Source organism: Lonchura striata, chromosome 3 (assembly GCF_046129695.1).
Source record: "Lonchura striata isolate bLonStr1 chromosome 3, bLonStr1.mat, whole genome shotgun sequence".
NCBI classification, from domain to species: domain Eukaryota; kingdom Metazoa; phylum Chordata; class Aves; order Passeriformes; family Estrildidae; genus Lonchura; species Lonchura striata.
Genome location: NC_134605.1, coordinates 111,721,963 through 111,738,763, shown reverse-complemented (window position 1 = coordinate 111,738,763; position 16,801 = coordinate 111,721,963). Strand labels below are relative to the sequence as shown.

General features: G+C 41.1%; 1 protein-coding gene across 4 annotated transcripts in view; it reads right to left on the bottom strand.

The window, feature by feature from the left end:
* Window positions 1-16,801, bottom strand: part of KIF13B (kinesin family member 13B) — a 120,203-nt gene that overhangs the window by 53,503 nt on the left and 49,899 nt on the right. For 2 of the 4 annotated variants that reach the window (XM_077782478.1, XM_077782479.1), the window contains exons 5-12: window positions 16,443-16,535; window positions 15,655-15,835; window positions 15,172-15,259; window positions 13,709-13,843; window positions 11,889-12,001; window positions 11,328-11,439; window positions 7,202-7,414; window positions 2,863-2,973 (exon numbers count right to left, since the gene is read on the bottom strand). In XM_077782478.1, coding sequence (XP_077638604.1) covers window positions 2,863-2,973; window positions 7,202-7,414; window positions 11,328-11,439; window positions 11,889-12,001; window positions 13,709-13,843; window positions 15,172-15,259; window positions 15,655-15,835; window positions 16,443-16,535 — 1,046 coding nt within the window. The other 2 variants (XM_077782480.1, XM_077782481.1) reach the window with 2 other exon arrangements.

Sequence of the window (16,801 nt, the reverse complement as noted above, 5' to 3'; positions counted from 1 at the left end):
AGGTGAGGCTCAGAAGCTTCAGTTCTACCAAGCTCTGCTCAGGGGTATCTGTGATTCCTCCTGTCCTCGCCCCTCTGGCTCCGTGCTTTGGTCCCACACATTCCCACATTCCCAGTGGGAAATGAAAGCAGCTGGGAGCAGCCTCCTGCAGCACTGCAGAGCTTCTCCATGACCTCACTGGAACAGCAAAATGCTACCACAAAGCCATCTCTAGAGCCCTTTATTCTCCCTTTCCAGCTAAAAAGCAAGAAGTTAAGTTAAATCCCTGCCAAGCCAAGCTCCATGTTTATCCTTTGTTCCAGAGCAATCAAAATGACAAAAAACTGGCAACCTGCTATTTAAGTAATGCAAAGAACACTTCCTGCTGAACAAGAATAGCAGCATTTTGGATGGTGTTTTGTTCTTGTCAAAAGACTTCATAGAAATGCCCAACAAAGCATTACTGTGCAAAAATGTACATCTCTCAAAAGGAAGGGTTTGGATGAGACCGGAGCAGTGAAAGAGGAACATTAAACATTTCTGACTTAGAAACAGAAAGAGATTATTCTACGTAAAAAATCCACTGGGGAGGGATAGAAAAGTTGAGAATTGTTCCCAGGATCAGAAAGAAACTGAAGTGAGACTCATTGTCTGCAACAACAATAGCAAAAAAATTAGAAATAAATATGGGAGGGTCCTCACAGAACTACTGGGGGAAGCAGAAACAGGAGAGGATGTAATTAATAAACAAAACAACCATACAAGAGACCTACAGTACTGCTGAGACTTGAAAAAAAAATCAAATTAGATAATGTAGGAATAATCATGGAATGTTTATCTTTACCTATCAGTGTGCTTATACTTAAAAACTAAGTATGTCACAATATTCAGGATCATTCTCTGCTCAGTTGTACCAGGTCTAATCAAGATTAAAACTGCAAAGAAATGGCACAACTCGCCCTTGATTTTCTGTTCCCTGTCTCCCCACACACTTACAAACCCAACATGATGTCCTTGTAAGGAAAAGTCATGTGTGTGTGAGAGAGAGAGAGAAAACAAAGAACAGAGGAGAAACTGCAGTGTGATGTCAAAGATCTCTCTTCCGATCACCAGTGCCAGGCTCTGAAGTTCACAAAAATCCTCATTATCTACAGAGATAAAGCACATGTTGCCCTAAGGAAAACTTGGCCCACAGTGTGAATCTCATAGGATTAACTGAGAGAAAAAGAGCCAGTTCCTGTTAATTTTTTCTCAAGACCTAATGTTAATTAACTTAAACACTGAAAAAAAACATTAGAAGTATGTCAAAAGCTCACTGAAAATGTGAAAATTTGCCTGTTCATGTGGCTGGTGTTTAAGGCTTTGAACTATTATTGCTGCCTCTTTGATGGTCCTTGCTCCCTGTTAGGAATCATCCTTTACTCAAAGATTTACAAATATCTCTCCTTCCTACCTGTCTACCCTGACACAATTTGAAAGATGAAAAAGCAGCAAAGACAACTGGAGAACAGAGCACAGCCCCCTTTCCCTAGATCCCTGTCCCACTTGGGGGTAGGAAGTAGAAAACCAGGAGTGAAGTTGAGCCTTGGAAAAAAGGAGAAGAGGGGAGAAGGTGTTTTAAGATTTAATTTTTATTTCTCATTACTTTACTCTGATCTGATTAAACTCATTTTCCCAAGTCAAATCAGTTTTGCTTGTGAGAGTGATGGATGACTGATCTCTCCCTGTCCTTATCTGGACCCAGGAACTTTCTGTTACACCTCTCCCCCTGTCCAGGTGAGGAGGGGAGTGACAGAGTGGCTTCCACTGACTTCCAGACAGTCCTGAAATCTTGTCCTTATTCCACCTCTGGAAAAAATACCCCTTTTTCAAGGCTCATGGAACTCCTAGCTCTGAAACATCCTACCAGGCTGGGAATTTAGAGGCAGAAAGGCAGAGAGCTAAAGCAGCACCATGCAAACATCAAGGCACATTAACTCTGGAGAGCTGAGCCCATTACTTCAGTTTTTCAACCTCCCCACACATTCAATGCCTAGAAACTATTGTGTGGGATAAGAGCAGGATTTTTTTACTCTTATTATATTTCATTTTATTTTTTTCCACCCTTATACACAAGGAGGAATTGCACTGAAAGGCAGGAAGCCCTCATAGTCACAGGCAGCACTTCTTACAATGGATCTTTAAAACCAAAGTCAACACAGTCTATTCTGATTGTGGCATCTACAAGAGGGCTTTGTACCAGAGGCTCCATTCTCCCCTTATTTATTACACACTATTCATCACCTCCCAGCAGTCCTCCCCCTCCAGAGCTCCCCTCTGCAAATATATACATCAGCATTTGTGTGGGAAGAACCAGGAGTGTCATGCAATAACCGTGGTGACCTGTATCATTTTTCCAACATAATCATCTCCAGTTATGGTCTGAGGCCCTAAATATCAATTCAGGAGCTATTAAAACACACAGAGATCCTCAACAGCTCTATTTTTTATCACTGTGAATGCCCTTTGCCTGGTGCATTAAGGCACTCAGTCCATAACCTTGCACTGAATGCTCTCAATGCTCCCTTATCACAAACAATCTGACTGCCTGAAGAATATAAAACCCCCTGTAATCCTCTCATCCGTGGATTATTTTGTTTTTTTTAAATAACTTCTCCATTTGCATACAGTGACAATTTATTATTGTCACTGGAGTGGTAATCTGGGAGGCATCCATCTATCACAGGAATTAAGTGAAGCTTTTCAAAAGGGCAGCAAGCTTGACCTACTTACCCATAAATGTGGGGAGAGACTCAGACAACCCCTATGAACTGACAGACACAGAAAACAAACCTATTTTTCATAAAACATGGGGGCAGGGAAGGAGGAAAGAAAGCAGCCAACCTGAGCTATCTCCTCAGTTTTTCGTAATTTTTCTTCCCAGGTCACGGTCATCTCCTGAATCAACTTTTCTGATTCCTCCAATCGTTCTTTTAATTCTGGTGATTTCATAGCCTGCAGGGAAAAAAGCAAATGAAACAAGAAAAGCTTGTTGTGCTTTGTGTGTTTTCTCTCTGCAGCCACACAGATGGGGGAATAAAGGCAACATGACTCATTTTTCTAGGCACATTTAGCAGTAAGTAAAGGGGTCTTAAAAACACGAATTGCATGTAAAGGCAGAATCCACCAAAAAGTTCTTTTAATTAGTTTCAAGTACAGATGTTAACGTGGAGTTTATGTACTTCAACACAAACTAATTACATGATACTGGCAAGATTTGCACAAAGATACTCACACACAAACTAATCTTATTGCTACATTCCAAGTGACTCATACCAAAACCAGTTTTGTTTTTAAATATCCTGCTGCTCTGGCTATGTCCCCTCAGCTGTCAAATGCTCAAAATGACACCTCACACCTCAGTAAATTGTACTGCCACCAAAATATTTTTATTGCTCTTTTTAAAATGGCCTGATGTGTGCAGTATATTTTGCTATAGGAAAAATGCAGCTCTTGTTATGCACCTGTGCATCTTTATATGCAGTTTAGAGACTGAATATCAATGGAAGCTTTACAATGTACTTCTGGACACTGAAATTTCATTTTCCTTCTAAGTTGCCACGGCTCTTTGTCTGGTGAAATATTCAAAGGCACATGTTCCAAACATGGACTACCTTAAGAATAAGAAGACACTCCCACAGCCATCCATCAGATACCCCAAAAACTGAAAGGGTATCAGGATCCCCCCATGCCTGGAAGTGTCCAAATCCAGGCTGGATGGGGCTTGGAGCACACTGGGATAGTGGAAGGTGTCCCATGGCAGGGGGCTGGTCTAGAAGAGCTTTAAAAGGTCCTTTCTTACTCAAAATATTCTTCCATCTCCATACTGGATTTCTGCCTCTACAAACCTTGCTGAAAAAGCCTGTGGGCTTCCTTATGTCATTATTTCATTACTGCTAACGAGGAACATGGGTTTAGCTGGTTGGCATTAATGCAATGCCAATTAAACAATGGGAACATCGTTCTCCAGCATCAGGCATTCCCTTACCACAAACCCAAAACTCCTCACAGGAATCCAGATCAAAGAGTGGCCTCATTACACTGAAGTTCCTTCAAGAACAGGAGCAAGTGCCAGGATTGGAAAATCCTGTTTTAAGACAGGAGTTTCTTCTGCCTCAAGACACAACAGTCTAGGAACTGTCAGCTGATGTGTCCTGTGTGGGCTGTTTCTGCTTTAAATACCTAAATATGGTGTAAAAGGGAGAAGGACTTTAGACAAGGGTCTGGAGGGACAAGGGGAAAAGGCTTCCCATGGACAGAGGGCAGGATGGGATGCAATACTGGGAAGGAATTCTTCCCTGTGGGGATGGGGAGGCCCTGGCACAGGTTGCCCAGAGAAGCTGTGGCTGCTCCTGGATCCCTGGAAGTGTCCAAGGCCAGGTTGGACAGGGCTTGGAGCAACCTGGGACAGTGGAAGGTGTCCCTGCCCATGGCAGGGGCTGGGACTGGGTGAGATTTAAGGTCCCCTTCCAACCCAAAACCACTCCATGATTCTGTGAATTCCACCCAGTAAGGGAAGTGAAACCAAGGGAATTTCCCAAACAAAAATTCATAATACCAGAAAATACATGATCAGGGCGAAGGGGTGAACACTACCAGGGCAGAATGATGAGGCCCAGATACTCTCAAGATCTAACTTGTCAATTTTTTTCGAACAATTAGTGAACATTTTCACACATTTCAGCTGCAATGATCTGGGTAACTTCCCTCATTCCCTACAATGCCCAAATAAACCCCAAAGGAATGGGCCCAGCCTGATCCCAGATCCACAGGCTGCTTCTCTGCTGGAAGCAGGTGAATTCCCAGCACAGGAAGGACAGGCTGGTGGCCTTGGCACAGACAAATTAAAACACAATGTTAATGCCAACAACAACAACAAAAAAAAAGATCAAAATGTATGGATTATAAAAGAAAATGGGAAAAGAAGATAATTCCATATTCTGTGAGGGGAAAGTCAACTGTCAAGTTCTGTTCTGGCTGTTCAGGAGAGAAAAGGACACTGACACCAAAAGGTAAAAAAAACCCCAATCTCCACAACTTGGCAACTTCTGTATCTGGAAATGAGCTTTGAAAATGCAACCTGTCATAATGAGTCAGTGTTTTTGTTCACTTCAGGAAGTTATTTATGCACATTTCTGGAAGAAAATTAGATGGGCAACAAATGTAATGAACTGAAAGGAGCACAAGGCTGTGAATGTGGGGTTTGACCTTTACTGTGCAGCCTCTTAACAACAAATTGCTCTGGTTTTTCCCTGCTCTTTGTCAACGCCACTGAGATGACAACTAGGGTGGGATTTTAATACTTGGGAAATGAAATATTTATTATTTCATCCTTAGGAAACACTACTTCACGACTTTGGACAGCTGCCATTATTTTGGGAGTAATACTAAAAAATGAAACAAATGGAGATTACTTGCAACTCTGAGAGTACTGTAAAGTCTGTGGCTGATATTTTAGAATAATTTTTAGATATTTATGGTATTTTACTTGAGACACCTTGAAGAAACTGATACACACAGAGTGGATGCTTAGCATATTAGGCAGCTCAAATGAGAAGAGTCCAAAATCTACAAGTCAAAATCTACAATTTGCAGTATCACAGCCAGCATTCCCTGCATACCTCATGATGCAGATGCTGTGATCATAATTTTTTCTGAATTGCAAACCAGAGGGATTACATAACCATTGCTTTGTCGCTTTGGGAACAGAACTCAGAATTACAACAATTCTTGGCCTTTATCTAACTTTTAGACCATGTTTCTGTTGAAATTTCACTGCAGAAGCAATCACAAAATAGGTTGGAAAAGACCTTGGAGATCACCGAGTCCAGCCTATGACCTAACATCACATTACCAATTAATCCACGGCACTGAGTGCCACATCCAGCCTTTTTTTAAACACTCCAGGGATGGTGACTCCACCACTTCCCTAGGCAGCCCATTCCAATGCTCAATCACTCTTTCTGTGAAGAGTTTTTTCCTAATGTCCAGCCTAAATTTCCCCTGGTGCAGCTTAAGGCTGTGTCCTCTCATCCTGCCACTGCTTGTCTGGGAGAGGAGACCAACCCCGACCCTGGCTACAACTTCCCTTCAGGGAGTTGTAGAGAGATATTGCCTAGTGCCTGTTAGAGACTCAACAGCTGGAAACAGGCAAGAAAACTTCATTTAACTGAATTTACATCTCACAGGATGTGGCCATGCTGAATTCTTAAAATGTATCAGCAGAGCTCTGCCTAAAAATCACCCAGTCTTAACTGGAACTATCCATGCCTCCACATCCTCTGCATCACAGAGTAAAACCAAGAATGCTCAACAAAGTGCTCAGTATCTCAATGAATGCCCGTGTTTCAAGATGGACACACAGAAAAATGTAAAATAATTATATAAAGGGAGAGAGAAGCATCACCTGGACACCCTGCAATGTTCCCTCATGGAATTCTGTCTCAGGTTACAAGATGTGGCTGGGGGTATGTACTCCATTGCCATTTGTCAGAGGTGGGGCAGTTATCTTATTTTAAATGGGCAGTTTATCTTTTCCACAACCAATCCTCCCTCCAGGAGATATCTTTTTTAATGGGCCACTGAATGCCACTCCATGACTGATAAAATTCCATCATCCCATTGTGAGATGCTCCACCCAGGGGGAGGAGCCAAGCATTCCTACCTGAATATAATTTGACTCTTGGAACACCACAGGCAACCTTTTCCCATTGGATTCCCAGAGGAGCAGCGTTCTTCTCCAGATTCCCAGAGGAAGACCAGGCCCATCTCCACCACCACCGGACCTTCACAGGGAAACTACACCCTTCTACAGGAGAACCACATCCGTCACTCCAGGAGAACTGCAGCCACCATCTAACTGGACTGCTACCAACACCCTGACCAACAGGCTGTCAGGCTGTATTCTGACTCTGTCACCAGCTTTTTCTTTTTGTACCACTGCATTTGTATTTCTTTTTAATTTTCCTAGTCAAGAACTGTTATTTTCTAGTATTACTCCCGTATCTTTGCCTGATAGCCCCTTAATTTCAAAATCATAATAATTCGGAGGGAGGGCGTTTACATTTTCCATTTCAAGGGAAGCTCCTTAGCCAACACCTTTCTTTTCAAACCAAAACAAACTCCTTCTGGAGAGCTGGCGGCGGGGGTGCTTTGCTGGATTTGCGAGGCTCCCAGTTGGTACCTCGGCCTTGGTGAGCTGCTCCCGCAGCTTCTCCACCTCCTCGCGGAGCTCGCGGATGATGCGGGCGTTGGGGTCCTCGTTGACCACGGCGTGGTTGACGATGTTCTTGGCCCTGTCCGCGTAGCGCAGCGTCGACAGCGTCTCGTCGTAGTTGTCGGCCGCCGGGCTCACCGTGGCCACCATGGCCGTCTTGCTGTTGCCCCCGAGGCTGTCCTGGAAGGTTGAGGGGCGGTTTAGAATCAACGTTTTTATTTTTTTAACTTTTTTTAGAAATGGTTTGCTGGGGTTTAAGAGTTTTAAGCTGCGCAAGTTAAGAAAAGGTCGTGATTTTCAATGTTCGTTTCTGAAAGCTCGTCTAGGAAATGCCGTTCTTGGATTTCGACATTCTTGGCTTTTTTCAACAGGAATGGGAAAAAGGCCCTGTTTTGGGCTTTACAAGGCCTGGTAAAGGAATCTAAATTTTCTTTCTGTGTTTTCTGCTTAGGTTTACAAACCAGAAATGCAAACACTTCAGCACTGAACTTCTCAGATGCTACTGAAGGAGCTCGGGGAAAACCATGATGAATTATCACATTTCAAAGACAAGAAGACAGATGTCTTCAAGAAATAAATTACTGAAATATCTCTTCATAAACAATACAGCTGATTTTATTCCTATAAACATTCAGAATGGGGCCCTTCATTTCCTCCCACTGGCACAGCTCACAAATCCAAACTGAGTTACGTAAGAAATTACTCTCCTGGAATCTGGGTGAGAGAGAAGAAGAACGTGAAACAAGGAAGGAAGGAAATGAGGAAAGAAGGATTCAATCATTTACTGACCATAAGATTACGGTTTACAATTTTGGCCAAATATAGATAAATGAAGAAAAAATATTCTTGTTTAAATTGTGCAGCATTTTTTATTTTCTGTGTGGTAGTTTGGTTTCTTTGGTTTGTTTGGAATTTTGGAGTGTGTTGGTTTTTTTTTGTTTGTTTGTTTGTTTTTTACCCAAGATCCCTTTCTGAGACAAACCACACTCTTAATTTTCATCTTCACTAACCCATGAAATGTAGGTCAGGCATTGCCATTAGAACAATCTGACTGCATTCGCTGCTTGTCAAACCATTTCAGTGCCAAAGCACACGTGGAGCTTTCCCCAGCAATCATTAAAATGCCCCTTTAAGTATTTCCCTGAGACTCTCCTCTTGGCTGCGTGATGCCTAAACCAGTTTGACAGCAGCCAGGCTGTTGGCAGCACTTGGCTGTCTCTGGTCATGCAAAAGGGCATGGAACTCATATGAAACATAAATCTTTACATATTTATAGTGTTCAACACAGTCAGCCCAGGCAGGTAAGTGTATTTATACAGAAATCAGCAACAAAGAGCAGCTTTCTGACTGATCTCACCGTGACTTTCCTCATCCAAGGATTAGCCAATGTTTACTCCAAATTAATCCACGGCTTGGGAGGGTCCCCTCTGTACCACAGAAATGTTTTTTTAACTGAAGACTTTAAGACTAACAGGAGCAGTGATGAATCAGTCCATGGGATTTCCTGGCCAAAAATTAGGAGTGACACCGTGCAACTGCAATCCCTGTTCTGCATAAAAAGCTGGAGGTTGGCAGGGAGCTGGCCAGGTACTTCCCCTTCCGAATCCAACCTTAACTGTTTGCACATTGGGAATGTCCTTCACTGCTCTGATTAGCTCCAAAATAGGATGAATTCATTATTTGAATTGCAGCTCTGCTGTAGAGGCAGCTGAGAACGCTGTAACAGTGATACACCAGAACCCACAATACACCCATTATAGACTGGGCAAAGTCCCTCTTGCAGCAATTCAAGCCCAATGCCAGACTGTCTGATAAAGTTTTATGTATAAAACCCATGTGCTGATTTCACTGGCTTCTTTAATGATAAGCAAGAAAGGTGAAAAAATAGCAAATCAGCCACTCATTAGTGAAAAGAGTCTGTAAACCAGCCTGGTAAGGCTGGGCTTGCATGTATTAGGGAGACAGAATGGAAATAAATAAGTTATTTTTAAGAATTAACCAGCTTTTTCTCCTCTAGCAGCAAGATTAATGTGAAAACAACTCAAATGTAGAGTTCAGAAATTGCATTTTTAATAGCAACCATCAGGCTTCTGATTAACACAGGAAAACAAGATGTTTGTGCCAATACAATTTGATTAAAACCAGAAGTTACAGAACTGACAAAGCTATTGTGCTCCTTGCATAACCTGATGCCACTGCTCAAGCAATGATATTTTTCGCATGGCACTTTTGTCTAAAATCCCCAACAAAATTAAGAAAAAACGTCAGATCTTGAGGTCTCCTGAACTGATTTCCCAGATTTGTGGAGAGACACTGTATGACAGGTATTTCTGCAGTTAGAACACATTTAGTCTGTTTTGGTATCATAATTACAAGTTGAAAGCCAGGGAGAAAGCTCAGCCCACCATCTCATCGCTTCTCCAAACAGGCCTCTTTAAACTAATAAATCCTTCCTTTGATCTCTAATTTAAAAAAAAGAAAAAAAAGGAAAAAAAAAAAGTATAAATTTTCCCTCTCTCAAAACAAAACTTCATTGAGAGCTTGTTTGTTAAAAAACCCCAAAAGCCCCCAACCCTTTTGTTGGCACTAACGTGGCTGATGCTGGACACAAAGAGGGTTTGCCTGAAAGGAGGCAGAACAAAAGTGAGCTCCCGTGGCCACAATGCCTCGGACAGGTGCTGAACAGGAATTGCAGTCTGCTCCCTGGATTTGTTTGGAAATGGAGCAGCAGAACTAATTCCAACAAGGCTGGAAATTCATCAGGGAGGTTTCCACCCTGCTGCAGCCGCATCGGGAAGCCCGAGCGCAGTGAAGCTGCGCAGGGGTTTTGTTGTCGAACTGCAGAGAGCCAAAAAAAATAATTTGTTTCTTCTCAATGAGAGAAAAAACTCAGTGTAAATACAGAGAGACAAAAATGTATTTAAATACTAAAAAAGCCTCAGTGCAAGAGCACTGTGCTGTGATAACTTGTTTTACTTAGACACTGTTTGTGTTGTGCCATTTAAATTTTTACGTGGCGATTTGATGTCCAGATCTGTTAAGGATAAGTAATTTCACAAGTCATGCTAAAAAGTTCATTAAAAGCACTGAGAAAAATGAAGGCTTGTGTGTCAAGAGGTTACAGGAGCAGGGATTTTGTTTTACTTAAGCATTGAATTCAACTTTGCTTTCCAATCTCTGCAAGAAAAAACTTGTTATTTTTTTTTTATCTCCACACTTCTGTACAACCTGCAAGTCACTTTGTCTTCTTCTTTCCACATGTGCAGCTAAACCCAAGGATGTGAAATTTAAACAACACCTGAAAACATTGGTAAGAAAGGATAGGGAACCCAAGACAACAAGGACTAGCCAGAGCACCTACAAAAAGTAAGAGGACAAAGAAAGGCTGGTGATGCCACAAATCAGTTTCTTTTCAGATTATTTCTTTCTACCAGTAAGTATCTCAATTGGTCCTGGATAACAACTAAACAGAGCACAAGGGAAAAAAGAGAAATTTGTCTTTTTCCCCAACAACAACAACAACAAAAAGACCAAATAAAACTCCTGTACAGTTCAGAAAATGATTTAACTGCTCATTTCACACGGCATCTCTGAAGTCTCCTGACCTGTTCCTCAGACTGCAACCGGGATTAATGCTCTGCAATTATACTCTGCTGACAAAAGTAAAATATCTTAACAATTAAATTAGACAATTAGGAAAAGGTAATTGTCTTAACATCTTCAGAGCTAAGCATACCAGTATGTAAAATCAGCTGTATGCAGAAATAACCCAAATTAAATTAGCCCCAAGGTTGTGTGTGAAGCTGTACTTACACTGACCCATAAAATAGACACTGCTTTTAATTTTATTTTTAAAGTTCTTTAATCCTTAGGCCATTTCAGGTCAGCAGAAGACACATATTTAGTCTGCAGAGAGTAACTATGCAATGGCTTACATCCAGCTCATTTTCCAAAGACAATTATAGTTAACATTAAACCCAGAAAATGAGGCAAAAAGCACAGAATTTTGATTTCATTCAATGAGACTCTTCTCCCTTTTTCCTCTCTTTTATTTCACTTTTTAAAAAGAAGATTAAAAAAACAACTTACTTACTTTAAGTAACCAAGTGAGTACAGAATCACGATATGGAACAAATTTGTTCTTGTTCTTGCCAGCAGCCTGATCTGCCAGGGCAGAAATAACCAGCCCCAGAGTTGTGAGGGATCTGCCCAGAGAACACAAGCAGTTATTAACAAGGGTAAATATTCATAAGTCAAATGCATATTTAGACAGTGATTTTCCCTCTGAAAACATCCTCTGAGGAAAAAATTCCTAGTTTAATTTTGACCATTCTTTCTTCACAAAAGCTCCACTCCTATTTTTTTCCAGTATGTTTTCAGTCTTAATAATCAGGTCTTCAGAATGAAATTCATTGCAGCTGCAGGAACACAAATATATTTTAAAAATATGGAGATCTTATTCCCGTATCTAAGAATACTGCATGTCAGAAGGGGAAACAGAGAGAAGTAAAGGGGAAAGACTGACTACAGGAGCTTTGTAGAGAGAAGAAAAGGAGAAAATTGACTACAGGAGCTTCATACTGTTTTACAAGCAGGCTGTATTTAGCAGGAAATGGTGGTGAAAAAAGGAAAACAAATAATCTCAAAGTCTTACTTGTTAATGTTGCTTCCTTCTTTCAGCCTGTCTCCTGCAGCACCAGTTTTAGTTGCCCTTTCACTACCTGCCAAGTCCACCAGGCTGAGCTTGCCCACCTTCTCACCTGATGTCTGGGGAAGGAACCAGAGAACAGCCCCTGTTAGGTCACTTCAATCAAGTCACATTGTTTGATGTATTTTACAACAGGAATCAAACTTCATTTTGGTGTAAATTCTTGCTCCAACCCCTTTGAGAACGGCTGGATTTGGGCAGTGTCCTAAGTCACCACCTGCTGCTTCAGAAACAACAGGGAAGGCATGGATGATGTGAAATTAGGTACTCTGGTATCTTCAGATATCTCAGGAATCTCCAGAGGAGATGTACACAGGGCACACTAATGAACTGCTGAACCATGAAAAATTCAGAGTTATGCCAAAGGATTCACAAGCAGAGACATGAGGTTCACAATCCCATCTTGAAAACAGTCTCTTGAAATCCTTGGATTTTATACCAGAGTTTCTTCTGTTTTTCAGTGACCAGGAATGCACCTGATGAAAAGCATGTTATAATTTACATAAATCATCACAATTGCAAAGTCTCCTTTATCCTTATCAGCCTCATGGAACATGATCCCAGCTATGTGAGTATTTAAACCTGCAACACAGATTTTGTTACAAACCCTTTCATCTCATTTGACCCAAAATGGCATTCTGAAACACCCCACGAACTCCCTAAATCAATTTGAAACTGAAGAGCCAACTGTCTTTGAGAACAGCTTCCTCACATCACGTTCTTCTGCAGCACCTGCACCTCCAATGCAAAGCGCTGCGTTCCCATAAATGAACGGGATAATTAAAATCAATAAACTCTCAAAAACGTCCCCCTAAACTATCAGAACATGATGTGATCATGGAACATGCCATTTCCAGGATTCAAAGAACCAGCAGATGGGAGGACAGGGAAATCTGTTGCAGGAGTTCACACAGGGGTCACTGGAAGGTGCAGAGAACCTGGACAGTCACAACCACTCTGCATCGAGGCTGAGCAGGACCACACAAAACCAGGTATGAAAAGCATGCACAAGAGCCACAGCAAAACTGGAATGACAAATTATGGAAAAATTAAAAAAAAAAAAAAAAAATCAGCACAGTATGATGCTGATTTGAAGTGCAAAAGGGGAAAAAATCCAAATAAAGAATGAGGAAAATTGTGTGGATAAGGAGACTGGTGGAAACTGAGAAATTAGGAGGGAAAAAAAGCCCAAATTCTCATTATGCTTTCCAATATATTCAATATTTAGGCTCAGATTTGATCTGTGGACACTCAAAATTTCTCCAAGGCTTTGAAAAGCTTAAAGAATTGCCCAAGCACAGAATCTATCAATGAAGTTTAAAGATACTTATTTCAATTCCAATTTATCACCATTTTCTGTGAGGGACTAAATAATATTGACATAATGTATTTCACACACTCCTCCAAGGAAACTTAAATTAAAATATTTGAAGCTTTAAATGCTTTTTCAATATTTAATATATGCACATAAAATCATTAATGGCATACAATGCAAAATATTTTAAAGTAGCATTTTTTTTCAATTTAGAAAGTTGATAATTTATATAAATTTGTATTAATTTAGAAAGCTGGTAATTTATACAAATTTGCATTAAATAACCAAGGGAAGGGTTATTACCAGAGGTACACTCAGCTGTATTTCTATTTTTCGCCTGTTTTATCTTTAGCCTGTACTACAAACTGCTGATTCCAAGTGTTTCTTTTAAATACATTAATGTAAAAGACACATCCCAGGCTGACATTTGGACCTTCTTGGATTTTCTTACCCCTGATTGCACATCATAGAGGGTGTGGGTGAGGATGATCTTGAAGACTGCGTGGGACCGACTGCTCTCCTCATTCATGTTGGTGGCAGCCACTGTCCGAGACTTGTTGCCCTCAGACATCAAGGACTCGATGTCCTAAATAAAATTTTCACAGCCATGAGCAGATCTGCATTGACATCCTTTCCAATTACCTCCAAAAATCATCTCGTCTTGGTCAAATACAGTGTTTTCTTGCTAAGCCTCCCATTTGTTTGTTCAGAAAAATGTGAGGGAAAAAAAAATCGAAGTGATCCCTCCCTTTAAAGCCTAGAAACTCCACAGTGTCATGACTTCACCCACTCTTCAACCTAGATATTAAAATATCAACAAAAATAATGCAGCTGGCTGCACGCAGCAACACTCAAAAGCAGAGAAAGAAGTGAGGAAACAGCAATTTGTGTTTGGACCCTGTCACATTTTAGCCTTAAGTTGTCATGGTCTCGAGAATCTGGAATACTGACAGAAGGCTCAGGGGTTTATAAAACAAAACCATGCTGAAGAGGTCATTATATTCCTCCAAATTTTAAGAGCTTACTAAGTGGTTTGATCTGTTGTGATGCTTGAGAAAGGTGCAGCTCCCCTGCTTTGGGGTTTCACAGCAATTGTGTAAAATAGTTAAAACCTCAGGGTCTTGGGCTAAACTTCTATTTGTGCATCTCTAGCTGGGTGATGCTAAAACAGCTCAAATAAACAGTCAAACAAAGGACCACCACAGACCACTGACTCCAAATTCTGGATTACAAAAAGCTGCTGGGCAACATGGAAAGGCAAAGCATGAAACGTGTCCTGTCTTAGCAGAAACCACCAAGGAGAGCTGGATGAACACCTGGAGAAACTGCAACTGCACTGTCTCCATGCTTTGGTTAAGCTGACAGATTCCATCCCATATTTATCCATTTTCCCCACAGTAAGTTAATGCTCCTTAAAAAACAGGGCATTTGGTGAATGCACTTATAAACATTTACTGTCCTGCAAGCCAGCTTCATGTGATGCTCTCAAGTGTTTGCTTGGTAAACAACCATTAGCTCATAATTCCAATGTGTGCTACTGGGAAGGGAAATTACTGAGTAGAACATGACAGGCAAAAAGTGACACAGTGGGGCACTGAAAGCTTGTCTCTGCTTAATCCCGGGCCTGTAAGTAATCACAGAACACTTTCTCATGACAGTTTGCACTCATCTTAATGCTGAGAGGAAATCTGTTCCATTCAACAGCTGAATTACTTCCAGAATTATTGAGCAGCAGGAGATGAAGGGAGTTTCTGCTCTCAGCCCTGCTCTCCCCAGGGATCACAACACAACAATCTGCAGCTCTCTTGCCCTAAGATTACTGATAAGGAGCATTTTAGTAATTCTGTCCAGCTTAAGGGACAGCACCTGGTGTTTAGGATGTCAAGATAAGCCTTTCATAAAGTTGATCCTTACCTTGTAGCTAGCAACAGCTAGTTTGGATAGGCCATCTACGTAAGGGCCATAAACACTGTGTTCTCTAACCTTTAATGACTGACGGCTTCTGGTTGGGGGGAAAAAAAAGGGATTTATAAGCACATGACTGACTTAAGACAACATTTACACAAAATCCATTTCTCACTGACACATCTCAAACAGGATGGCCTCACAAATACCCACTGAAGCACAGAGCAAGGGCCAGAATGCAAACACAAAAAAGCTTTCTAACACATAAAAAGCTGACACAGACAGTGCTGTCACCTCACAAAAGGTACATTTACTCCAAGCTTTTAGTCTTGCTACTTTATTTTGATTTATAATGAGGAGATGCCGAGATCAGGAAGCAGCAAAAGCCATCCTAGGCAAATGTTTTAGATGGGATCCATTAAGGCAAACTGGTTTTGTAAAAGAGGAGTGTAGGACAAATACTATAGTGCCATTCTCACACAAATTCCGTACCCTTTGGGGTCAAGGAGATCTCTGACTTTCTCATTGTAAATCTCCATGTAGGATACTTCCACTTTGAAACTCTGCTCTTCATTTTCTTCCTTCTGTGCTCTTTCAAAGAGTCCACTGCAAAGTCTAGGGATTAATCCAGGCTGATCAGCAGTACCCATCATGGTGTAGGATTTTCCAGACCCTGTGTGAGGGAAGCTGTGATTAGAGAACATGCAACAAAGGTTCCTTCTGTGCAGAATATTGATAGAAAATAAAAGAAGTTAATTTTTTTTTTTTTTTTGCATTCCAGTGAAAGGTCTATTTTCAGTTTTCTGCTTTAAAGTAACCCAAACACCACTGAGCTAAAAGACTATTTTAATTAAAAGGAAAACTAAAAATTTGGTTCAGAGTGCTGGAGAACTTTTAGGTAGATACAGCCTTACTGTAGATGACAAGCCACTAATGGGAAAACTCTTCATATTATTCTTTAAATATTACATTAAAATGACAACTCAAGATTATTTTAACCACAGAGGCAAAAAACCTGAGCAATGCTCTGAGCCCAAGGACAATCATGGTCATGCCAAAGATTATCATATGGAGTGTGAGAAATAAGGGTAGCCAGCAGCAACAAAACCTTGCTTCTCATCCTGCCCACCTCATATCTGATGTTACAAAAGAGGAAAACATTTCTTATCCATGTTAGAAGGTATTTCTCCTCAAACAATGTCACAAGAGCCACGGAAAGAACCTCCTGCCAGAACACACCACCTTTGGAGGGAACATTTCTCCCTTGCTCTGGGACTCACCCGTTTGCCCATAGGCAAAGATACAAGCGTTGTAGCCTTCAAAGGCATTCTGAAGAATATTCTCTCCAAGGCACTTGAAAACAACATCTTGACCTAGAAAACAGAACACACAAGCCAACACTGTAACACAGCAAGAGCTTTTTGTCCCTTGATTTGGATTCTTCAACAATTAGGTAAAAGCTGTGAGGGTTTTCCTGCTGTTGCTGTCTAAATCACATCCAGTGTTCGCTCCCTGGAAAGGAGAAGATGTGCTCCAGATTCATGCTGCTGTAAAAATCAGGGGCTGGGATTATCATGGATATACCTGGATGTGCTTAAAGCAACGTCCTATCAAGGTTCATACCCAGAAATTTCATCAG